This window comes from Tamandua tetradactyla, chromosome 7, assembly GCF_023851605.1.
Source record: "Tamandua tetradactyla isolate mTamTet1 chromosome 7, mTamTet1.pri, whole genome shotgun sequence".
In the NCBI taxonomy this organism is placed as follows: Eukaryota; Metazoa; Chordata; class Mammalia; order Pilosa; family Myrmecophagidae; genus Tamandua; species Tamandua tetradactyla.
This window is the reverse complement of record NC_135333.1, coordinates 165,740,983-165,766,789: the sequence shown is the minus strand read 5'-3', so window position 1 is coordinate 165,766,789 and position 25,807 is coordinate 165,740,983. Positions and strand designations below refer to the sequence as shown.

At 37.0% G+C, this 25,807-nt stretch overlaps 2 protein-coding genes across 18 annotated transcripts in view; one reads left to right on the top strand and one right to left on the bottom strand.

The window, feature by feature from the left end:
• LOC143642817 (uncharacterized) overlaps positions 1-25,807 on the bottom strand; it is a 231,358-nt gene that overhangs the window by 49,215 nt on the left and 156,336 nt on the right. The window lies entirely within an intron of this gene.
• Positions 1-25,807, top strand: part of NTN4 (netrin 4) — a 115,870-nt gene that overhangs the window by 84,988 nt on the left and 5,075 nt on the right. For 4 of the 5 annotated variants that reach the window (XM_077111676.1, XM_077111678.1, XM_077111674.1 and 1 more), the window contains 4 exons: positions 13,030-13,243; positions 13,577-13,689; positions 22,160-22,228; positions 24,762-24,932. In XM_077111676.1, coding sequence (XP_076967791.1) covers positions 13,030-13,243; positions 13,577-13,689; positions 22,160-22,228; positions 24,762-24,932 — 567 coding nt within the window. The remainder of the gene's footprint in view (positions 1-13,029; positions 13,244-13,576; positions 13,690-22,159; positions 22,229-24,761; positions 24,933-25,807) is intronic. The other variant, XM_077111675.1, reaches the window with a different exon arrangement.

The window sequence follows — 25,807 nt, the reverse complement described above, 5'->3', positions numbered from 1 at the left end:
ACCAGTATTGCAATCTATCCAATTTTAAGTCTTATAATAGAGGAATGTTAACTAAGACAGTGCAGTATTGTCAGAGATATATAGATATAGATATTGAGATGAGTGGAGCAAAACGAAACATTCAGAAGTAGATCCATACAAACAAGGGTAAGTGATTTTTTTTTTTTTTTGCAGTATACTTATATAATCAAAGATCAGGGCTACTTTAGGTATTTCCTTCTAGTTGTTCTAATACACTAGACTATAAAAAGCAATACATAGGGCCAATGGCTCCTTGGTGGGCTGTGGCCTCCAGGGGCGCTGTGGCCTCCTCACTGGACAGTGGTGAGAAAGTGGTGGGTGGGGACAGTGCCATCACCATGGTGTGTGCGGGGACATTTTCACTGGGTATTGCATTTACTTCCACCACAAGAGACAGAGTGACCCCAATTTCAAGAACAGCCTGTAAGAGTGAAGAAAAAAATAGAAACTTGCCAAGGAGAGAGCTGGGCTTTCCAAGTTACCCCACATCAAAGATGTTGAAGCTGTTCAGAAATGTTTCCTTGAAGAAATACAGCTCCTTGAAGAGTTACTATCCCAAGGTTAATCTGAGAAGGGTCTGGACCATTTGACAAATGCAACTGTTGTGTGTGAACAGCCACAGCAGTTATTGCAAGTATTACATTAAACCTTTCCACCACCAGTGTTCCAGATACTTCTGACTAAGCACCCAAAATTAATCAGAGAATTGTAAGTGCTCAGAAATTGGTTATATAGTATCAGTGGTTGAAGATGATGTGGAATGAAAAACAAATATCAGCATAATAAAACTTCAATTTAAAATATTTTTAAAATTCTTAACTTATCCCTCCCACCATGGGCAGACACTGGGAATCAAACCCGGGTCTCCAGGATGGCAGGTGAGAACTCTGCCTGCTGAGCCACCATGGCCTGCCCCCAAATTCTTAAGTTTCTAAGAATTCTTACCAAAGTTAATTTTTACTTTGTGCAGATCCATTTGTCTGTTTTATTTTTCCCAGTGAAAAGTGTATTTTGATAAGTATTTTTCATGTTATAAGTACACTATGGGTTAACTATTATGGATTTTGTTTCTTCCTAAAATGTGCAATTAAAATGTACATACATATAACAGTATCCAGATTAAAAGTACCCAGTGCTCAGCTTTGAAAGATAGGGCAAAGAAAAAAAAGTATAGGAGAAAGCTAAAGAATGCACATTTTTTTAAAAGCTACTACATTTTGCTATATATCAGAAAATTGTATGAAAACTGTGTTAATCAAAACTCAGTGTTAGTCTTTGAGATAAGTTTTTTCACTTAATCTTTTAAACATAAAGATATTTGTGAAACTTGCTGCTGTGCTGTATTAACTTTACCCCGACTTGTGTCAGTCGAAATACTTTGTTTAAATCAGTGGGCTTAGTGAAATGTTTTATTTAAGACTGTGGGCTTAATATGTTCTGGGTATTTATCACTCTATATTTTAGGTATGTGTAGTTGCAAATAGTACTAGCAGTGTGTGAGCTTCACCAATTCATGTCTGCTCACTTTCCTCATTTACAAAATGAGGAAACTGGCCCACTGATTTCTGAAGCATCCCTTTCAGCTCCTTATATAGTTCTGTTCAGCATCTTCAAATACACCTTCTTCTGAGGAGTGTCTTGTATGGCTTATACAAGTGTTTTTTTATTCTCTGAATTTTGCATGCTTGCCTGACTTAATATTTCCTAATTGATCTTTTGTTAATATCTAATTATTGTGTTGCTTTTCACTGAAATCATATGGTTCTGTCACAACTCTGTAGATTAATCTTAAGTATGTCCTTTAAGGTAACTGGGATGACCTGCTTGTAAAAAAAAAGAAAAATGTTCCCCCGTGTGTTTATCTTAGTGTACTACTTTAATCCTAACTCAACTTGATTCATTTATTTGGTGAACACTGAGAGTAAAGTGTGACCTTGTGGCTGAAGACTGAAGAGAATGGAGCTAGTGGGACCTTTTGTTCTCAAATATTGACATGGTATCTGTAGTCACAGATTCAATTTCAGAACTGAGAGTAAGGATCCTTGGTATTTGTGTGGCATGCACTGAACTGAGCAGCATTTCTCATTGTTCAAACTGGCTGTGGTGGTTTGAAAGGAAGTATGCCCCCTAATAAAAGTCATGTTTTAATATAAATCCCATTTCATAAAGGTAGAATAATCTCTATTCAATGCTGTGTGTTTGAAACTGTGCTGAGATCATCTCCCTGGATGATGTGATTTAGTTAAGAATGGTTGTTAAACTGGATTAGGTGATGACATGTCTCCACCCATTTGAGTGGGTCTTGATTAGTTTCTGAAGTCCTATAAAAAAGGAAACATTTTGGAGAATGAGAGATTCAGAGAGAGCAACACTACAAAGCAGAGAGTCCACCAGCCAGCGATCTTTGGAGATGAAGAAGGAAAACGCCTCCCAGGGAGCTTCATGAAGCCGGAAGCCAGGAGAGAAAGCTAGCAGATGACGGCATATTCGCCACGTGCCCTTCCAGCTGAGAGAGAAGCCCTGACTGTGTTCGCCATGTGCCGTCTCACTTGAGAGAGAAACCCTGAACTTCATCAGCCTTCTTGAACCAAGGTATCTTTCCCTGGATGCCTTTGATTGGACATTTCTATAGACTTGTTGTAATTGGGACATTTTCTCGGCCTTAGAACTGTAAACTTGCAACTCATTAAATTCTCCCTTTTAAAAGCCATTCCATTTCTGGTATATTGCATTCTGGCAGCTAGCAAACTAGAACACTGGCTTTGTGCAGTATAAAAGTCAGTGGAGAAATCCCAAAGATTTTTCTATGTACTGAGCTTTTTATCTTGGTTTACTTACTAACTCTTCTTATTTTAACCTAGGGTTTGTGCATGTGTGTGGTAGTTGTGGTATAGTGGGAAAAAATTGAAATACAGGTCCAACTTTGGCCTCTAATTAGCCACATAGCCTTGGGCATGTCATGTAATGTCTTATCACCTCTAGAGTTCTCACCTGAATTAGAACATCGGGCTAGATGGCTCAGACTTTTCAGGATGCTAGCTCCAGGTACCTTCTGGGATTGTGAGACTCAGTGTACTCTTGTTATTACTATCATGACATTTGGTGTGCTTTTAGGTGGGATGAACAGTAGAAACCTGGCAGCTGGTCAGTTTCACTAATAGGACCCAAAATTCAAAGCCTTGTAGTAGTGATTGGTCAATAATTGACCATGTAGCTAAGAAACATCTTTACTCATCTAGGTATAGATGGCGGGGGGGCGGGGGTAGAGGGGGAGTTTGGGTAGAAAAAAAGATCAGGGAGCAGACACCTTGGCAAAAAAATAATAGGCCTGGAGAAACTTAGGTTTGGTTGGAGGAATGAAGCGTCAATTTAGAGTTTGCGAGGGTAGAAAGCTAACTGTATGTGCCCTGGAAAATTGTGCAGTACAAGCTAGGAATCATTTGGCTTTCTAAAAACAATCTGCTTTGATTTAAGCCTTGTTGAAAAGGCAATGATAGCTTCACTTTAGAGCTGATTAAGCTAAGTACATTTTCTTATTTAAAGGACAGCTTTGGTACTTTAAAATTAGATCCATTTTTTGAAAGCTTAGCTGTATTACGTTAAAAAAAAATTCACCAGGAGATGGTCCAAGATGGCGGTTTGGTGAGGCGTGGGATTTTGTTCGTCCTCCAGAGCACCTAGTAAGTAGCCAGAAACAGTACAGAACAACTGCTGGGGCCACATCAGTGACTGAACACACAGCATATACCAGTCTGGACAAGCTGAACCAGCTGTGATCCCACTGAGAACTGTGAGTCCCCCACCGCGCAGGCTGGCACCCTTCCCCCACAGGCTGCTTCCCAGAAGGGAAAGGAAAGAGTTTACCAGCAGCAGAGGCTGAGTGCAACCAAGCTCCAATTGTGGAGTTAATTAACAAATTATGACTACTAAAAATAGGCCCCCAGCTCAGCTGAACCTCAGTAAAAGCTAAGGTTGCTGGTTTTTACCCCCACACAGAGGGGCAGGGCTGATGAAAAAAAGAGAAAAACAAAACAAAATAGGGTTTTTTGATCAGACAGCACAAATAATTGAAAGGGTCTGGGCCCTGAAGGAAATGAGGGGGCACACAGGACCTGGAGATACACAGAGCACAGAGTTTGCTCTTGATTGGCAAACCCAAAGAATGGGGGTACTGTTCCGAAAAGGACTTTTTTTTTCTTTTTTGTGGCTGTGTTTCTACAGCTTGACTGCTCTTTGCATACAACTGCAGGGCATCTCAGGCTCCAATTGCCCCAGGCAAGGGTGGAACTAAGCTTGTCTGAGAGCTTGTCTGGAGGCTATGCCTTCCCCAGGAGAGGGGTGGGGCCCAGCTCAGGTGGAATCTCTCCCTCAAGGAATTAAGACCTCAGGATCTGGACAACTGAAGCAATTAAAACCAGCCTACAACCTCTCCTCTTTCTCAACCATGCCCTAGCAGGGAGAATCTGCTGATGTTAAAGATACCACATCACTTTATGTTGGTGGGACCCACAGGGAGACAAGCACCACATACTGGGCAAGATAGGAAAAACAGAGTCTAGAGGTCTCATAGGAAAGTCTTTCAACCTGCTGGGTCTCACTTTCAGGGAACACTGGCACAGATGACTCTTTCCTCCTGAGAGGAGGCTAGTTTGGTCTGGGAAAATATGACTGGGGTCTGTAATACCTGAGTAGACCCTCCTAAGGGGGAAGAAAAAGGCACCATAAAGGCAGGGCAAGAAACAAGAAAACAAGAACTGAAAAATTCTGATCTGTTAAACAAAACTTAAGCTAGAGTTCTAGAATAAGTTGTACTGAATGTCAAAGAACAGATAGACAATAAAGTCATCCAGCAAGAAAATCCTAGGTAAAAAAAGAGGAAACAATCTCCAGAATAAGTTAATTAAGGAAATTAAATGTCTAGACACCAGTCAAAAACAATGAATCATACAAGGAAAATTGAAGATATGGCCCAGTCAAAGGAACAAACCAACAATTCAAATGAGATACAGGGGTTGAAACAACTAATTCAGGATGTTGGAATAGACATGGAAAACCTCATCAAAAATCAAATCAATGAATTGAGGGAAGATATTAAGAAGGCACGTGTGCTGGTTTGAAATGATGTATGGACCCTAGAAAAGCCATGTTTTAATCCTAATCTCATTTTGTAAAGGCAGCCCTTTCTTCTAATCCCTATTCAGTATTGAATGTTTGAAACTGTAATTAGACCATCTTCCTGGAGATGTGATTTAATCAAGAGTGATTGTTAAACTGGATTAGCTGGAGGCATGTCTCCACCCATTTGGGTGGGCCTTGAGAAGTTTCTGGAGTCCTATAAAAGAGGAAACATTTTGGAGAATGAAGGAGATTCAGAGAGAGCAAAGCAGAATGACATAGCCACAAGAAGCAGAGTCTACCAGCCAGCGACCTTTGGAGATGAAAAAGGAAAATGCCTCCCGGGGAGCTTCATGAAACAGGAAGCCAGGAGAAGAAGCTAGCAGATGATGCTGTGTTTGCCATGTGTCCTTCCAGATGAGAGAGGAACCCTGACCACGTTCACCATGTGCCTTTCCAGATGAGAGAGAAACCCTGACTGTGTTCGCCATGTGCCTTCTCACTTGAGAGAGAGAGACCCTAAACTTCATTGGCCTTCTTGAACCAAGATATCTTTCTCTGGATGCCTTTGATGGGACATTTTTATAGATTTGCTTTAACTGGGACATTTTCTCAGCCTTAGAACTGTAAACTAGCAACTTATTAAATTCCCTTTTTTAGAACCTGTTTCATTTCTGGTATATTGCATTCCACCAGCTAGCAAACTAGAACAGCAAGGGATGAACAAAAAGAAGAAATGGAAAGTCCAAAAAAACAAATCACAGAACTTATGGCAATGAAGAGCACCGTAGAAGAGATGAGACAAATAATGGAAACCTACAATATTAGATTTCAAGAAGCAGAAGATTGGATTAGTGAACTGGAGAATGGGACATCTGAAATCCAACAAGCAAAACAAAATATAGGGAAAAGAATGGAAAAATGTCAGCAGGGACTCAAGGAATTGAATGACAACATGAAGCACACAAATATATATGTTGTGGGTTTCCCAGAAGGAGAATAAAAATGAAAAGGAGGAAGAAAACTAATGGAAGAAATTATCACTGAAAATTTCCCAACTCTTACAAAAAACTTAAAATTACAGATCCGAGAAGTACAGTGTACCCCAAACAGAATAGATCCAAATAGACGTACTCCAAGATACTTACTAATCAGAATGTCAGAGGTCAAAGAGAAAGAGAGAATTTTGAAAGCAGCAAGAGAAAAGCAATCCATCACATATAAGGGAAGCCCATTAAGATTATGCATAGATTTATCAGCAGAAACCATGGAGGTGAGAAGACAGTGGTATGATATATTTAAGATACTAAAAGAGAAGAACTGCCAACCAAGAATTCTATATTCAGCAAAACTGACCTTCAAAAATGAGGGGGAAATGAAAACATTTTCAGACCAAAAATCACTGAGAGAATTTGTGACCAAGAGACTGGATCTGCAAGAAATACTAAAGGGAGAACTAGAGGCAGATAGGAAAACACAGGAGAGAGAGGTGTGGAGAAGAGTGTAGAAATAAAGACTATCAGTAAAGGTAAAAAGAAGGAAAATTAGATATGACATATAAAATCCAAAAGGCAAAATGATAGAAGAACGTACTGCCCTTACAGTAATAACATTAAATGTTAATGGATTAAACTCCCCAATCAAAAGACATAGACTGGCAGAATGGATTAAAAAACAGGACGCATCTATATGCTGTCTATAGGAGATGCATTTTAGACCCAAGGATAAACATAGGTCAAAAGTGAAAGGTTGGGAAAAAATATTTCATGCAAATAACAATCAGAAAAGAATAGGAGTAGTTATATTAATATCCAACAATTAAACTTCAAATGTAAAACAATTAAAAGAGACAAAGAAGGACACTATGTATTAATAAAAGGAACAATTCAGCAAGAAGACATAACAATAATAAATATTTATGCACCAAGCCAGAGTGCTCCAAAATACATGAGGCAAACATTGAAAAGAGAAATAGACAGACACATCTACCATAATAGTTGGAGACTTCAAGTCCACACTCTCATCATTGGACAGAACATCTAGACAGAGGATCAATAAAGAAACAGAGAATTTGAATAGTACAACAAACAAACTAGACTTAACAGACATTTATAGAACATTGCACCCCACAGCAGCAGAATACACCTTTTCTCAAGTGCTCATGTATCATTCTCAAGGATAGACCATATGCTGTGTCACAAAGCAAGTCTCAATAAATTTTAAAAGATTGAAATCATATAGAACACTTTCTCAGATCATAAAGGAGTGAAGTTGGAAACCAATAATAGGCAGAAGGCCAGAAAATTCACATATATATGGAGGCTCAACAACACACTCTTAAGCAACCAATGAGTCCAGGAAGAAATTACAAGAGAAATTATTAAATATCTCGAGGGAAATGAAAATGAAAACACAACATATCAAAATTTATGGGATGCAGCAAAGACAGTGCTAAGAGGGAAATTTATTGCCCTAAATGCTTATATCAAAAAAGAAGAAAGAGCAAAAATAAAGAAATTAACTGTTCATTTGGAAGAACTAGAGAAAGAACAGCAAACTAACCCCAAAGAAAGCAAAAGGGAAGAAATAATGAAGATTAGAGCAGAAATAAATGAAATGAGAACATGAAAACAATCAAGAAAATAAAAAAAAACAGGAATTGGTTCTATGAGAAAATCAATAAGATTGATGGACCCTTAGCAAGGTTGACAAAAAGAAGAAGAGAGAGTATTCAAATAAATAAAGTCACAAATAAAATTGTCATGGTCAGGTTCATGTGTCAACTTGGCCAAGTGGTGGTACCCGTTTGTCTAGTTGGACAAGTGCTGGCCTGTCTTTTGCTGAGGACATTTCATAGAATTAAATCATGAGCACGTTGATTATACCCACAGCTGATTCCATTTGTAATGAGCCAAGGGAAGTGTCTTCTTTAATGAGTGATGCTTAATCTAATCACTAGAATCCTTTTAAGGAGGACTCAGAAGAGACAGACTCTCTTCCTGCTTCGGCCAGTGAGCCTCTCCTGTGGAGTCTGTCCAGACCTTTCATCAGAATCATCAGCTTCACAGCCTGCCCTATAGATTTCGGACTCTACATTCCCACGGTTATGTGAGATACTTTTATAAATTTTATATTTACAAATATTTCCTGTTAATTCTGTTTCTCTAGAGCACCCTAACTAATACAGAAATCACCACTGACCCTGCAGAAAAAAAGGAGGTAATGAGAGGATACTATGAACAACTTTATACTAATGAACTAGACAACATAGATGAAATGGGCAACTTCCTAGAAAGGCATGAACAACCAACACTGACTCGAGAATAAATAGATGGCCTCAACAAACCAACTACAAGTAAAGAAATTGAATTAGTCATAAAGAAGCTCTGAAAAAAGTCCAGGGCCAGATGGCTTCATATGTGAATTCTACCAAACATTCAACAAAGAATTAGTACCAATCCTGCTCAAACTCTTCAAAAAAATTGAAGAAGAGGGAAGGCTACCTAACTCATTCTTTGAAGCCAGCATCACGCTCATACCAAAGCCAGACAAAGATACTATAAGAAAATAAAATTACAGATCACTCTCTCTAATGCAAAAATTCTCAACAAAATTCCTGCAAATTGAATCCAGTACCTCATTAAAAGAATTATACACCATGACCAAGTAGGATTCATCCCAGGTGTGGAAGGATGGTTCAACATAAGAAAATCAATTAATGTAATACACCATATCAACAAATCAAAGCAGAAAAATCACATGATCATCTCAATTGATACAGAAAAGGCATGTGACAAAATTCAATATCCTTTCTTGTTGAAAACACTTCAAAGGATAGGAATAGAAGGGGACTTCCTCATCAGGATAAAGGGAATATATGAAAAACCCACAGCTAGCATCATCCTCAATGGGGAAAAACTGAAAACTTTCCCCCTAAGATCAGGAACAAGACAAGGATATGCACTATCACCACTGTTATTCAACATTGTGTTGGAATTTCTATCCAGAGCAATTAGACAAGAAAAAGAAATACAGGGCATCGAATTGAAAAGGGAGAAGTGAAACTCTCACTGTTTGTAGATGATAGGATATATGTCAAAAAACCTGAAAAATCCACAGCAAAACTGCTAGAGTTAATAAATGGGTACAGCAACATGGCAGGTTACAAGATCAGCACTCAAAAATCTATAGTGTTTCTAGACACTAGTAATCAGCAATCTGAGGGGGAAATCAAGGAAAAAAATTCCATTTACAATTGCAACCAAAAGAATAAAATATTTAGGAATAAATTTAACTAATATTGCAAAAAAACTTATATGAAGAAAACTAAAAGAAATTGCTTAAAGAAATCACAGAAGACCTAAATAAATGGAAGGGCATACCGTGTTCATGGATTGGAAGACTAATTACAGTTAAACTGTCAATTCTACCTAAATTGATTTATAGGTTCAGTGCAATATCAATTAAAATCCAAAAAAAACCTTACTTTTCAGAAATAGAAAAACCAATAACCAAATTTACCTGGAAGGGAAGGGTGCACTGAATAGCTAAAAATATCCTGAGAAAGAAAAATGAAGTTGGAGGTCTCACACTACCTGACTCTTAGGCATATTATGAAGCTACAGTGGTCAAAACAGCATAGTAGTGGCATAAAGATAGATATACTGACCAATGGAATTGAATAGAGTGTTCAGATATAGAACCTCTCATCTTTGGACAGTTGATCTTTGATAAGGCAGTTAAGCCAACTCACCTGGGACCGAAAAATCCCTACAATAAATGGTGCCTAGAGAACTGGATATCCACATGCAAAAGAATAAAAGTGGATCCATATCTCACACCCTATACAAAAATTAACTCAAAATGGATCAAAGACCTAAACATTAGATCTAAGACCAAAAAAGTTTTAGAAGAAAATGTAGGAAAATATCTTATAAATCTTATAATAGGAGGTGGTTTCCTAGATCTTACACCCAAACATGAGCATTGTAGAACGAAATATATAAATGGGAACTCTTCAAAATTAAACACTTTTGTGCATCAGAGAACTTTGTCAAAATTAGAAAGACATGGGAGACAATATTTGGAAATGATATATCAGATAAGGGTCTAGTATCCAGAATATATAAAGAGATTGTTCAACTCAACAACAAAAAGACAACCAAAAAAAAAGACAACCCAATTACAAAATGGGCAAAAGACATGAACAGACACTTCTCTGAAGAGGAAATACAAATGGCTAAAAGGCACATGAAAAGATGCTCAACTTCCCTGGCTCTTAGGGAAATGCAAATCAAAACCACAATGAGATATCATCTCACACCCATCACAATGGCCATTATCAATAAAAAAGAAAATGACAAGTGCTGGAGAGAATGTGGAGAAAGAGGCACACTTATCCACTGTTGGTGGGAATGTCAACTGGTACAACCACTGTGGAAGGCAGTTTGGCAGTTCCTCAGGAAACTAAGTAGAGAATTGCCATATGATCCGGCAATACCATTGCTAAGTATCTATTCAGAGGACATGACAGCAAAGACACAAACAGACATTTGCACACCAATATTTATAGCAGCATTATTTACAATTGCCAAGAGATGGAAACAGCCCAAATGTCCATCAATAGACGAGTGGCTAAACAAGCTGTTGTATATACATATGATGGAATATTACACAGCTGTAAGATGGAATAAAGTCATGAAGCATGTCACAACATGGATGGACCTTGAGGACATTATGTGGAGTGAGATTAGTCAGAAACAAAAGGACAAATACTATATGGTCTTACTGACATGAACTAACATTAATGACTGAACTTGGAGAATTTCATTTAAGAACAGAGGCCATCAGGAGATAGAAATACGGTAGATTTTGGGTAATTGGAGCTGAAGGGATACAGACTGTGGTACAGGACTGTAAAAATTCAGAATTGGATAGCACAATACTACCTAATTGTAGCAAAATAATGTTAGTACACTGAATGAAACTGGATGTGAGAATGATAGAGGGAGGAGGGCTGGGGGCACAAATGAAACCAGAAGTGAATAAAACAAGAGAATAAAAAATATTTGCAAAGTCCCCTTGGGGGAATGGTAAGAAATGGGGAAAATTCAACTTCCCCATTTGGAGAATTCCTGATATTCTCACAAGTGGTGGGGCCAACCAAATCAATAAGCCAAGCCCTCAATCTTGGGGTTTGTTCATATGAAACTTTTCCCTGTAAAGAATAGACTAAGCCTACTTAAAATTAGTCCTATGAGTCACCCCCACTGAACCTCTTTTGTTGCTCAGATGTAGCCTATCTCTCTCAGCCAACATGGCAAGCAAACTCACTGCCCTCCTTCTCTCTACGTGGGACATGACTTCCAGGGGTGTAAACCTCCCTGGCAGTGTGCTCCAGAAATGCTAGAACGAGCTGGGACTCAACATCAAGGGATTGAGAAAACCTTTTTGACCAAAAGGGGAAGAGAGAAATGAGACAATATAAAGTGTCAGTGTCTGAGAGATTTCAAATGGAGTCAAGAGGTTATCCTGGAGGTTATTCTTATGCATTTTATAGATAACCCCTTTTTAGTTTAAGATGTGTTAAAGAGGCTAGAGGGAAATGCCTGAAACTGTAGAGTTGTTTCCAGTAGCCATGTTTCTTGAAGATGAATGTATAATGATACAGCTTTTGCAATGTGACTGTGAGTGTGAAAACTTTATGTCTAATGCTCCTTTTATCTATGATATTGCCAGATGAGTAAAAAAGTATGGATTAAAAATAAATAATAGGGGGAACAAATTTTAAAATAAATTGAGATTGAAATACTAGTGAACAATGAAAGGAAGTGGTAAGAGGTATAGAAAAAAAATAAGGGGAACAAAGGTTAAAATATATTAAGTAGATGGAAATACTAGTGGTCCATGAGAGGGAGGGGTAAGGGGTATGGTATATATGAGTTTTTTCTTTTTTCTTTTTATCTTTTTTTCTGGAGTGCTACAAATATTATAAAAAATGATCATGGTGATGAAAAAGAAATCCACCTGCTTTTTTTTCCCCCAGTGAACACTATGTTTCCTCCCTAAAGTTTTAATGGTGATGATAAACCTAGGAATCATGATGCTTGCCAATGGTACCCAATAGGTGGGAATAAACAACTCAAGATTTAACTTGAGTAAAACAGATCGAATGTTCCATTGTGCTAATGTTGCATGCTTGTATAAAATCTTTGGAAATGCAAAACATGTACCAATGTATGCTGACATGCCTCTTTGAGCAAAGATCTTTATTAAATACAAAGGTTCGCAATTTATATTTAAAGTGAAAGCATTTAAAACCATCGGGTTAGCATTGTTTTCCTATTAGTAAATAACTGGAACTTATGTTCACATTTAACTGTGTAAAACTAGTATAGTGTGCCTAGTATACATTCAGTAAATATTTGATTCTTTTAATCCCTTCCTGCCTAACTTTGTAACTTCATTGATTCAACCTATGGACCAGAATATTAATGCAGTGTTATCGCAGAAGGGAATTTGAGAAAATTGACATATCACACAGCTATCATAAAAAATATTTTCCTTCTAATGTAAAAAATGAAGTTTTTGTGATTAATTGTGCTTTAACTCTTTAAATGAACATTAAAGGGCTTGGAGAAAAACAAAGAAACAAAAATATTTATATAATGAGTCAGTTATATGTATAACTACCTTTTATTATATACATAAAACCATTATATAACTAATATATTATTATATAACTACCTTTTATTCTCTGAGCATGCACCAACTTGCTAAAGTCTCAGAAATACACTTGGTGGTGAAGAAAAGCCATTTTGAAGTCACAGGGGCCTAATCTACACACAGATAATCTAGAGTTACTCATCCATCTTTGTGTCTTCTTTGTTGCAGTGTGTTCCTGCCATCCAGTTGGGTCAGCTGTCCTTCCTTTTGGCTCAGTGACCTTCTGTGACCCCAGCAATGGTGACTGCCCTTGCAAGCCTGGGGTGGCAGGCCCACATTGTGACAGGTGCATGGTGGGGTACTGGGGCTTTGGAGACTATGGCTGCAGGCCCTGTGACTGTGCTGGCAGTTGTGACCCCCTCACGGGAGACTGCATCAGCAGGTGAGTGAACATAGCTCTTGTTCTCATGTCTGTGACTTTCAGAAACTTTTGAAGATGTGACAGTAAATCCTACATGATGTTAGAGGTGCATATATATATATAGGCCTGTTTTTAAAAATAAGTTCTGTCAAGTAATTTTTTCTACAAGATTCTAGAGATTCAATTTTGCAAAATAAATTATTTTCTTTACAGTAGACCCTAAACCAGAGGGAAAACACTATTTCTGAAAAGTAATAGGATGGGAAGGTAGCTGATGAGGTTTGAAATATATTCATTTTGTTCAAATTCTGCAGCATTCCCTAAAAAGTGCTTCATCATTTTCCATTGTATTAGCAGCACAGATGTAGACTGGTATGAAACCCCTGACTTCCATTCCATGCACAATAACAGTGAGCCAAGCTGGGAGTGGGAGGATGAACAAGGATTTTCTGCACTTCGACATTCAGGTGAGGCACCAGATTTAATTAGTATTTTTTCTTTTGTGTGTGTTTTATTATGCAGTTAAGATATAAATGTGATCTCATTTTACAGGATTCAAGTAGACATTCACAGAACAAAACCTGAAAGTCTCCTTCTCTCCTCTATCCCTGCCTTCGACTAGCCTCCTCACAATTAATAATGTGAACTGTGGCTCAAACCTGTCAACTGCCTACTAAGTGGCAGACTTTGCCATAAATCCTTTGCCTATGTCCAGTGTTTAACCTTAATTTTAATAAAAACCCACTGAAGTTGGCACTGGTAGTCCCATTTTACAGATGGAGAAACGGAGGCATATAGCGGTGAAGGGCCTTGGTTCAAGGAGGTAGTAAGTGGCAGAGCTGGGCCCAGAGCCGAGGTCATCGAGCACCTGTGTGCATGCTTTATCCACGACACCAACCACTTAAAGAGGAGACACCCTAGTTTGGGCATAATCCTTCCAGCCCCTTTCTGCATGTTTATGTATATATACATATACACAACCTTTAAAAATTAGACATTTGGATTTGCATTCACATTTTTGTGCAATTTACTTTTTATTCTTAACACACCTTGGAGCCCCTTCCGTGCCAGTGCTCACAGACCTACAGACTTTTTTCTTAAATGCTCCAGGGCAAGGATTCTCAGGTGGGGGTGATTTTGCACCGCAGGGACATTTATCAATGTCTGAAGACATTTTTGGTTGTCTCACTGTGAGGATGCTATGGCATCTGGTGGGTAGAGGCCAGGGGTACTGCTAAACATCCCACAATGCACAGGAAAACTTGCACAGGAAAGTTTTCCTGTGGCCCAAAATGTCAGTAGTGCCACGTTTGGGAACCTTTGCTGTATGGTACCCCACGGTAAAACCAGAGGATTCCCAGGATCCCTTCCAGCTCTGACATTCCTGTCTTCCCTAGGGCCTTCCCGCCTACCCTCCTCTTCTTGGATCCAGCACTCTCCAGCTTTCTAGCTGCTGTGGATGCCTGCCCTCAGTCCCTTCTCACAGAACACAGGTGCTTCTCAAAACCATGCTGTGTGGTGGCTCATGGGATGGAATTTGCCTCACCTTGCACATACAGCATTTCCCCCACCTGACCTCAGGCTCCTGGAGAGTAGAGTGGTCTCTATTTCTGTATCATCCACTGGGCTTGGCATGCTCAGCAGGTTACGTTGCCCCCATTTCTAAAGAAATCCAGCGACCCAACATGATGATTTATCTTAGGGGCACTCTGCCCTGGCTGCACTGTCCCATCACCTGGAAAACTCTAAACAAATACCATTTCCAAATCCCTTCCCAGACCAAATGGCAGTCTCTTGGGTTGGGCCTGCATATCAATGTTTAAGTTTCCCGGGTGATTCTAATGCACAGTCAGGGAAAAGAACCCCTGGGCTCAGTCAGTCACCACCGGAGAGTTATCACCAGCATCTGAAGCTAATTCATGCAGTTCTTAAACTAGTGCCTGGTGGTGAATTTGCATCAAACAAAGGCTCACGTTGTTTCTGTTTTCTAACCTGTGCTTTTCAAACTGTGATGTGCACATGAATTTCCTGAGGTCGTGTTAAAATGCAGATTTGGATTCAGTGAGTCTATGGTGGGGCCTGGGACTCTGCCTTTCTAACATGCTTCCAGGGATGCCAATACTGTTGGTGCCGGGACTACACTTTGAATAGCAAGACTTCCAATGTTGTCTCAGTGGCTAGGGACTCCCAAGCTGCTTCCCAAACTTGGGTTCTGATGTGCTTGCTTGTTCGTTGGCCAAGCACTCAGCCACCCCCTTGGAACTTTCAGCATAAGCACACTTGAACTGAAATAAAAGGTCGTAATAGAAATGACAAATTCTTACTGAGAGTTTAAAGCAAAGCCAATGTCATTCATGTTTTAATTATATTACTACCTATGTATGTATCTTGAGTACTTTTTAAATCATGCATGTGATTACTTACCCTTAAAAATTTTTTTTTACCTGAATATTTGTTTTGAGATTTATCTCTTCTATTATATGAACATGCCACGTTTTATTCTCTTGTTATTTGACATTTAGGATAATTCCAATTTCCAATTTTTCACTTTTCTAAATAATGCTATCATGAACATTCTTGCATATGTGACTTTTGAGTTCACTAAATTAGGGACCTGCAAACTACAGCCCTCAGGTCAAATCTGGCCTGCCACCTGATTTTATAGAGCTTGAAAGCTACCTGTGAGTTAAAAATGATTTTTACATCTTTAAATGATTGCATTTTAAATGGTTATATAAGTTATATAAGTACATAATGTCTTCAATTTTGCCTCTTGGCCCAGAAAACCTAAAATATTCATTATCTGTTCCTTACAGAAAATATGTGCTGACCTTTGCTCTGAGGTACAATCTAAACACTGTTGGGTCATGAATATGCTTATTGTCAACTTTATCACATATTGCCCAGTTCTTTGAAGTAGTTGTAACAAATTGCATCCCATCAGCAAGTCCACATCCTCACTAATACTTTGTGTTTATTTAACAATAAATATAGTACACACTATGGGCCAGGCACCGTTTTAAACATTTTATAAATATGAAATCATTGAATATTTATCAGACTTCTAAAATTAATGTTATCAAACCTCTCCATTTGTACCAATTGGTATGAAATGGGATCTCACCCTTTAAATTGCATTTTCCTTATTGCTAAGAGGTTTTATAACTTTTCATTGTTTTTTGGCCATCCAGGCTTCCTTTTCACTGAATTTCCTATTGTAGTTTCTTACTGATTCATAGGAGTTCTTTATAAATTCATTCATTCGTCAAACAAATATTTATTGAACACCTATACTAGGTACCAATACTGTTAACATAGTAAGTGAATAAAATAGACAAAAAACCCTGCCTCCATGGAGTCTTCATGATTGTGGAGGAGGAAAGACAGTAAGTCAAGAAGTAAAATATTTAATATAATAGATGTTGATGAATAATAAGGAGTTCACTTTTTAGTCTGCTTTATCCCTTAGGCTCTGAACTACTGACAACCACTGCCTGATTCTGGACCAGGCCAAGAGAGCTATGATTTTAGCTCCCTTTCCCTTTGCATTTTCACTCATTTTAGCCCACAGAGATATTTATGTGATTTTGACATGGTCTCTGTCTTTTTCATTTTCTATTTAATTTAATACTGCTATGTGTTTGGACCAGAGGGGAGTTAAAGTATGAACTTACAAAGCCATGTTGATTAAGGGTCTCTATGAATTCTTCCCTGTTTCTTATTATGAAAATTTTTAGACGTTCCGAAAAATTAAAAGTTTTATACCCACACACCCATCACCTAAATTCCACCCATCCATTAGTCTATCCTTTAGATTAGAAAGAAACCAAAAATTTAAAACATTCTTATAGAGAATTTATGGTTCCTTTAAGAATATGGAACTCAAATGTGAGAAACACTAGCATTTGCAATTCTGTACATGACTTTTTCATTTAACATGATCTTGTTAACATTTTCCTAAGGGTTTCATTTTAATTCACAACAGGAAAGAAGGTAGGAATGATAAGGTAACATGAAGCTGTCATACTTCAAATCTTTTCAACATTTGAAAAAGAAAAAAAGTCTTTCCAATTACTTTTGTTTTAAAACTATATAGTTAGGATTAATGAATTTAATATCTTTTTAAAAAGACCTCCTTTTAAAGAAAAAAAGAGAAGGAGGACTATAACAGAGAAGATAGGATTTAACAAATGAGTATGACTGCTGAATCATTATACTGATACTTCTTTTGGTCTCCAGTGTCTTGGAACAGCTAGAAGAAAAAATGAAAAATAGTGGAACTGTAACCCATATCAAACTTTAAAATCTGTTCTATTACTACTTGTTAAAATGTACTTGGAAATATATTGCTTTTTTGTATATAGGTTATATTTCATAATAAAAACACATTAAAAAAAAACTACAATAAAGAAATAAATCCATGAAAGAAGCTTAAAAAAAAACCTCTTTTTAAAGTTTTCTTCTATTTTTCTAACAAAATGATTTTCATAATTCTCCCCAAATCTGTAATAATCAAGTTTTTAGGACCATCGGACATCCACTAAGCCAATCTTTTATGTTACTGGGGAACTGGCAGCACACCAACAAAGCACATAAAGTGCTGGCAACAAAATGACTCCAGACTCTCATGTCCACAACAGCTGTTATGTCTATGATGTCCCCAAAGACTCTCTGAAATTCATCTGGATGAGCTCCAGATAGAAGAATTCATTGTTCAGTTTCCTGCTAAACAGGAATATTCCATTGAGTTTAGAATACTGTTCCTGGGCACCTTTTTCAACCAAAAAGTAATAACCAGTTTCCTAAGCCCATGTATTACACATTTTTTCAAAAAGTTACATCCTTAAGTACAGGTGTCTGCCTACCTATCTCCCTACCATATGTTTCCATAAAACAGCTTTCAACTAGGAGTGCAATGCCCTCCGCCAACAAGGAAGGGAACCTTCATTTCTACTACTTCTTATGAGGTAGAGAAGAACAGATATAAATTTCATTTCCTGAATTATGAAACTGGCTTTAACAAAGAACTGTGATTAATGCTCTTTTTAAAATATATATTTTTAATAACCAGTCTAACTAAACAGTTTATCCCCCTTCCAATTTCTTTTTAAGAAAACACATCTGGGCTGAAGCCAAATTAACCAATCAAGAACGAATTTTAATATTTAAGCTCTAAACACATGAAAAGGGGGTGCTGGAAAGCAGCCAAAGAAAGATTTTCAAATAATAGACCTCAAATATTTTTCATTGGCTAAAAATGAAGTACTAAAGAAAAGAGCATTCTGTTGAGGAAGAGTTAGGCCATTTGGGGTTCTAATAGGTTTTATGGCATGGTAACTTACCATATTCTCCTCTTTTAGTGGCATTATCAAAGGCTCTGAGCCATCCACTTAGATTACTAAAATTTCTGAATGAGTAATCCTCTCTGCTGTGTTTAGTTTCTAAGCATTATTATTTAACAAATCACAACAGCTGATCTTGATTTCTCTTCCCACTATTTATTTTCACTGATTTCTATAGCGGCTTATATTTTTTTTACTTTTTTTTATTGTGAAATATACATATATACAAAAAAACAATAAATTTCCAAGTTCATATTAACAAGTAGTTATAGAACAGAATTTAAAGTTTTGTATGGGTTACGGTTCTAGGACTTTTCATTCTTCCTTCTAGCTGCTCCAGGACAGTAATGATTCAGCAGCCATACTCATTTGTTAAACCCTACCTTCTCTGTATAACTCTACCATCACCTTTGATCTTTCTTCCACAGTTTAGAAGTATTTGGGCATATCCATTCTAACTTTTTCATGTTGGAAAGGGTGTCAAGAATATGGGATTGGGGGTGGAGCTAGTTGATGTTCTGGAGAGATTAGCCCCTCTGGGGTTCAGAATTTATCTGGTCCAGGGACCCATCTGGAGGTTGTAGGTTTCTGGAAAATTACCCCAGTGAATGGAACCTTTGTAGAATCTTATATAAAGTCCTGGGTGTTCTTTAGGATTGACAGGAATGGTTTTGGTTGGGGGTTGGCAAGTTATGGTAGGCAGACTATGGTAGCTGAAGTTTGTGTAAGAGTGATCTCCAGAGTAGCCTCTCAACTCTATTTCTATAGCAGCTTTAACTGGAACCTATATTTGACATTTTCCATATTGTTCTCTCTACCTACCTGGGTTCATCAGAACAATACTCTCATTTCCATTTGGTTTTTCCAGCAGCATCTCTAATTCATTCTGTTCTCCTCACACTAGACCACTGCTTTTGCCTGACCAGATCTCATTTTTTACCCCTATTCCTGTGTTACCTCAACTCAGTTTTTCTTTGGGGAGCTCTCCTTCCTCCATTTAATAGAGCCTTAGACAGGCCAATCAGATGCTCTCTCCCTGGAATTTAAATCTTGAGCTGAAAGTTACAAAGTCTGAAAATGCATAGAATTCATGTTGCCCAATGGTGATGCCCTAAAAGATCCTTATCCTTTCTAAGTCCAGGTTCTTCAGCTCTTCCTCCTTTCTGTGAGCTACTTCACATCCTTTTAATAATCAAATTAGACAAAAAAAAAAAAACAAACAACTTAACTCTGAAAAGTTTAACCTATTAAGTTTATTTTTACAGAAACTGAAAGCCTCCTGATGGCTCCTATGCCAGATAAGCCCTGAAACCCAAAGGTACCAGTCTCTCCAAGAGCATCAACAGTTCCATTCCTCTACCCATAATGTTGACACCCATTTTCAGCATGAAAAAGTTATCATTGCTTAGATATCCCTGAAGATTGAGAGAATGAGTTATAATTGGGAAGTTAGGATTTAACAAATGGTTATAACTACTGACTTATTATATAGAGATTTCTTTTTATCTTCTAGTGTATTAGAGTAGCCAGAAGGAAATAACTGAAATTGTTGAACCGTAATCTAGTAGCCTTGATCTTTAATAATGTTTTTATAAATATAGAGCTTTCATCTTGTGACTGTGAGATTGTAAAAATCTTGTAACTGACTCTTTTATCCAGTGTATGTGTACATGAGTAATAAAATAAAGACCTACATGAAAAAAATAATAGGTTGAGAAAGAGGGGGGAAATACCCCTACATAGACTATGGACAGTAGTTAACAGAACTATTTTAATAATCTCTCATTGATTGTAACAAATGTACCTACTGTTAAAAATAGTAAAATTACCAAAAAAAAAAAAAAACGTACTGTCATCAATTGTAACAAATTTTCCTCACCAGTGCAAGTGCTGGTGGTGGGAAAGTGTATGGGAATCCTGTATTTGAGGCATGATTGTTCTGTAAACCCACAGCTTCTCTAATAAAAAATTTTTTTTAATCCCTTAATTTATATACCCCTGAAAATACATGCCTTTTCCTAACTTCCCTGTTTCTGTTAGTGATACAATAATCCTTTCAGTAACCTTGACTGAAAACCTCAAGTTCACTTTTATACTTCCTTTCCCTTGCCTTCGTCCAATCAATTGATAACTCTGCAGTTGTCCCTTGATATTTCTTCCTTTTTAGACCCATAGTCACCTTTGTGGTTCAGATCCACATTATTTCTGACTTTAGAATGACAATATAAACCCCTTAGCAGGGGTTTCTGATTCTCCTAGATCCATGCTTGCTTCACTACTTTTAGCTATGCTGCCTTGGACAAGCTAAGTAACTTCTCTGATCCTCCATTTTTTCATGTTTATAATACCTATCTCATAAAATTATTGTAAATATTCAACAAAACCATATTGGTAAAGTTCCTTATTGCTTTTTGGAGGCACTCAAAGATGATGGCTTTCAGAACATCCCTTTATCTATTAAATTAAATTCAGGTCCTAATTGTGTTATCAAAGTACTCCATGGTAGCCTGCGCTATTCATCTCCACTCAGTCTGTATCATTGATAAGCAACTGCTAATTCTTCGGTGAACACCCACTGTCCTTTCTCACTTATATTACTTTGCTCACTCTTTTGCTTCTACCTTCTGGGCAGATTTCTGTGTGTCAGAATCATAAATGAGTAAATACAAATAAAATTTTTAAAACAGTACCTGCCCCATATCAAGTGCTCCTCAGTAAGTATTAGCCACTGTTTTTGTTGTTATTATTATTTTTTTATTATACTCAATGACTATGAAGTGGAATACATGAGGGCAGGAGGGGAGGGAAAAAGGAAGGGGAAATTTTATCTCTACTTTTGTAATCAATAAAAATTAAAATCCTATCCATTTTAGGTTCTAGGAATATAAAAACAAGAAATAATCATTGTCCTCAATGAAGCAGATGCATAAATAAGTATGAACATAGACTATACAGAGGCATTTTGAAATTCTCCCACAGTGCTTGGAAAATCTCTCACAAATACTGTGATCTGCTGCCCCCTTCCCCCAAGTATATTGTGTTATCATACAACATTTATCACTTTTGATTTTTTATTCACTTTCTTGCTTTGTCCACTTTACTGCATTATAAGTCTTAAGGCAAAAATTATATCTGGTTCCTCTTTATTTATGCTGAAGTCCAGAGCACTATGCCTTGCACATCATAAGTACTAATAAGTACTTGTAAAATTGGATGGCATTACTTTAAATTAACTGTTTAATCATTTTAATTTGACTTTTGTGTGGTGAGCATTCATTGTAAAAAGACAAATGTTTTTTCTATAGGTTATCCATTCAGTTGTACCCTTCCATTAGCATGGAATATTAATACTGGACAGTATTTATCATAACATCAATTGCAAACATTGATATATAATTATTTCTACCTTTCTGTATTTCTCATAGGTCAATATTTTATTGAACAATAATTCAATTCCAAAAATGACTCTCCTTTTTTGAGTGACTTGTCGTGGTTTCTTAGTAGTTATGAATTATTTTGTATGAATCACTGAAGCTCAAAGAGTTGTATTTTCCTTTCTAAATAACCAATACCCTCTTCCATTGACTTTCTATAGGTAAATGTGAATGTAAAGAACAGGTGTTAGGAAACCCCAGGGCATTCTGTGGAATGAAATATTCATATGGTAAGTTTGAAGTCCTTGAATGCTTCTGAAAACCTATTCAAATTAAGTACAAAGAGTCTTTTTGGAACTGGGAAGCCTGTCCGATGACATTCTCAATAAATCAAAGCATTGGTCTTAACACTAAACGCAGTTTTCTGGCCTTGACCCAGATTTTCCTAATGCATACGGTGTGGAGTGTCCTGGTGAGGGCGGGATGGTTGTAGAGTGAAGGCAGGGCTATTGTACTATAAGGAAAAGAGGCAAACATAACAAAAAGAAAAGAAGTCAGGACATATAATCTTTTCTGATGGATGCCACATGCCTTACTGATTTAAAAGGGAAGCTCTAGCCACTTAAATTATTTCTCTGCTAGTTTATCATGTAGTAGCACTGAGCAGAAATAAGTTTAAAGCAGTTATTTCACAATGATTGAGAGCACAGGCTTTGAACTTAGATATCAGTTTGATTTCTGGTTAATTGGGTGGGTAATGTAACCTCTCCAAATCTATTTCCTCATCTGTAAAATAGGGATAATGCTGTCTTCTTTGTGAAATGAGATTTTCAAAAACCATACACCACATTACCTATCACATGCTGAATGCTCAGTAAATGGTCCAGAGTAGGAAGAGGACACATCTTTTTTGAGGCATTGAGATTAGTTCTGTGTCTTGGTCTCTACCCTAACTGCTCTGAATGCTCTAGGCTCCTCTACTTTTCAAACACTAGGCAAATAACTCACATAAAAAAAAGAAAATGGCACTGCTTAAGTAAAACCTTTTATTACCTTCTAATTATAAATGGCTTTATATTTACTATTAAGTATATTAAAGAATCCTTCTCTTACCAACATCCAGTCTTGAGTAGTGTCTGAAGCTTATTATTGTTCAATAATTGATATGGCCTAAAATGTGCATCACAATGAAGAGAAAATTTTAAGCCATGATTTCAAAGAATAAGTGTTTAGGTTCTAGATAACATTGTATTTAATCTCATTAAGATTTTAAGTGAGTGTTAAAAAACCTCTAAAAAAGACTTTAGATAAGTCTTACCTACAATTGCATGCATGTTTCCCTCCCTTTACCTTCCAACTTGGCTAACTAGCAGAAGAAAAGTCCTGAAATATATAGTGCCCCAAAAAGGAAAGGCACTTTAGGGGGAATAGCATTTCTTATTAGAACCAAAAATATAATAATTTAGTCCAAAGTCAAATTAGTTCAGTGAAAATATCAGTGGTTCTCTCATTATCACAGATTTTGTTGCTCTCTGACTGTATTTACAAATAGCCATGTTGACTTTTTTTTATTTAACCGAGTCATTTTATCCTTGGAAGAACTTGTAAGTTCTTATCAATATAATGAAAAAATTTGGGCTCATTAGGTATAAAACTTCTACAGACTTGGGGGAAAGTTTGGTTTTCCTCTACCCATTAATGGAAAAAAAACCACGATTCATTATTTTATTCCTTCAGCAAGTATTTATTGAGCCATTGTAGTGAATAGACAAGGTCCCTGCTTTCTGAGCTTACAGTCAAATGGACAGTAGCAAACATTTACTGAGCATTGGCCATGTACTAGGCACTATGCTATGCATGCTTCATTAATTTATTGTGTCAGAATTCTAGCTGAAACTCTACCACTAACCAGCCAACCATGTGAACTTGAGCAGGTCCCTTAATTTCTCAAAACTTGGTTCCTCATACATAGAGTGAGACTAAATGAGCTCTTAAAACCTCTAAGAAGTCTAAAACTTGATGATTTTATAAAGATAGTTGCTTGACCGCTAGCTATATTTTAAGGGTTTGAGGCCAACCAGGTCAGGGTTCTCTCATTTCATACAGTCTTCTATCAAGATGAGAAGAGCCAGTAAGAACTCGCCTAATAGTGTAGAACTTTGCATTCTGATGTTCCTTAGCTCTACTTTCATCTCTACCCCAATTTACTTTATTACTTAATTCCCAGACATACCCATTTCATAGATGTAAGAGCATAATCATATAAGTCATATAAATACTGGAGCTTTGCTATCCTGTATAGAGGGACAATCTCCTGAACCCCAGTCAGCTTGCATTATACACCAGGGGAAGAAAATTAAGTAAACAATAATATATTTATTCTCCTTAGATGATGTAAAATATATTCCAGAAATAACATTTTATTCTTTATCATCACATTACACACAGTCAACTATAAGAGTATAATGTAGGCCAGACTAAATAAAAGCTAGGATAACAATTCTACAGCCTATGCATCTTCTTTTTATTTAGATTTGATAACTAAATGTGTTTTAGATCACATCTGCAGTAGGCAATAGCTGATATTCTCTTAGCATGGTGCCATGGGAAGTAGAAGAATTAAGAATGTTTTAGAAAGAAGAATTTGGTTAGTATACATAAATGCAGCAAAATGAATTAACCTAATGTTTTTTAAATTTCCACATTTTCATCAGTAAATCACTTGCCTTTATATTCTGAAAGATACATTTAAATTGATGTTCAAACATCAAAGGATAATGTGAAATTCAGTGCATTTTGACTTTTGGAATTGTGTTGTTACAGTGCTAAAAATAAAGATTTTATCAGCTCATGATAAAGGCTCTCATGCTGAAGTCAATGTGAAGATAAAAAAGGTCTTAAAATCTACTAAACTGAAGATTTTACGAGGAAAGCGAACATTATATCCAGAATCATGGACCAACAGAGGCTGCACTTGTCCAATCCTCAATCCTGGTGAGCATTAGATGTGATATAATGAAATACCTTGGCCTTATTAAGTGCAATACTCCTATAGGCTTAGGGAAAAAAAAAACAGTTTCCCCTTCCCTATGCTGTAGCTTAATGGAAAAAATAGTTGATTCATTTGTTTATTCTTTTAGCAAATATTTATTGAGCTACAGTAGTATCTTGTCTCTGCTGATTTATTGCTTGTCTTACAATCTCTGAACTACAACCTAAATAAACTCAGAAATAGCATCTCTCCTCTTTGCCATCTGAATTCTGAAGAAAATCCAAATGGAATTCTTTGAATTGACATTAAGAAATTATTTCCCTGTGCTCTATAAAAGTTAAATATTTAAAAATCCAGCAGTATTATACTCTCTATCCTAAAAGTAAAGTCTCATACTGAATGGTGTCAGGTGTCAGTAGCATGGAGAGCACTTTCATGAATTTATCTGCCACTAACCCTTTATCTGAAAGCTGGGTCCTATTACAGTCCCTGGGTAAAGCCTGCTCCCAAAGGAAATTCAAATGCAAAATTCCATCTGTGCAAATAATACTGAATTCATTTTTATTATTGCATGAGAATCATCTGTTTCTCTTGGAAAGAAAACATCTCTCAAGTTCTCATTATCTTGTTTATCATTGAATGATCATTCTAGTTTCAAATTAAAAACAGCAGAAATAAACAAAAAACTGTAGAATCTTAGAGAAACTCCTTAGGGTGGTGGGAAATTTGATTTGCACCTAAAAACAGTAGGGGCAGAGTTGGAGACAAGCAAATAAGCGCCAGGTTCTTACCACTACCCTCTACAAGCACACACTCTTCATACTGTATCATCAGCTGCTCATTTCTCTGTCGTTCTCATTAAATTTGAAGACAGGAT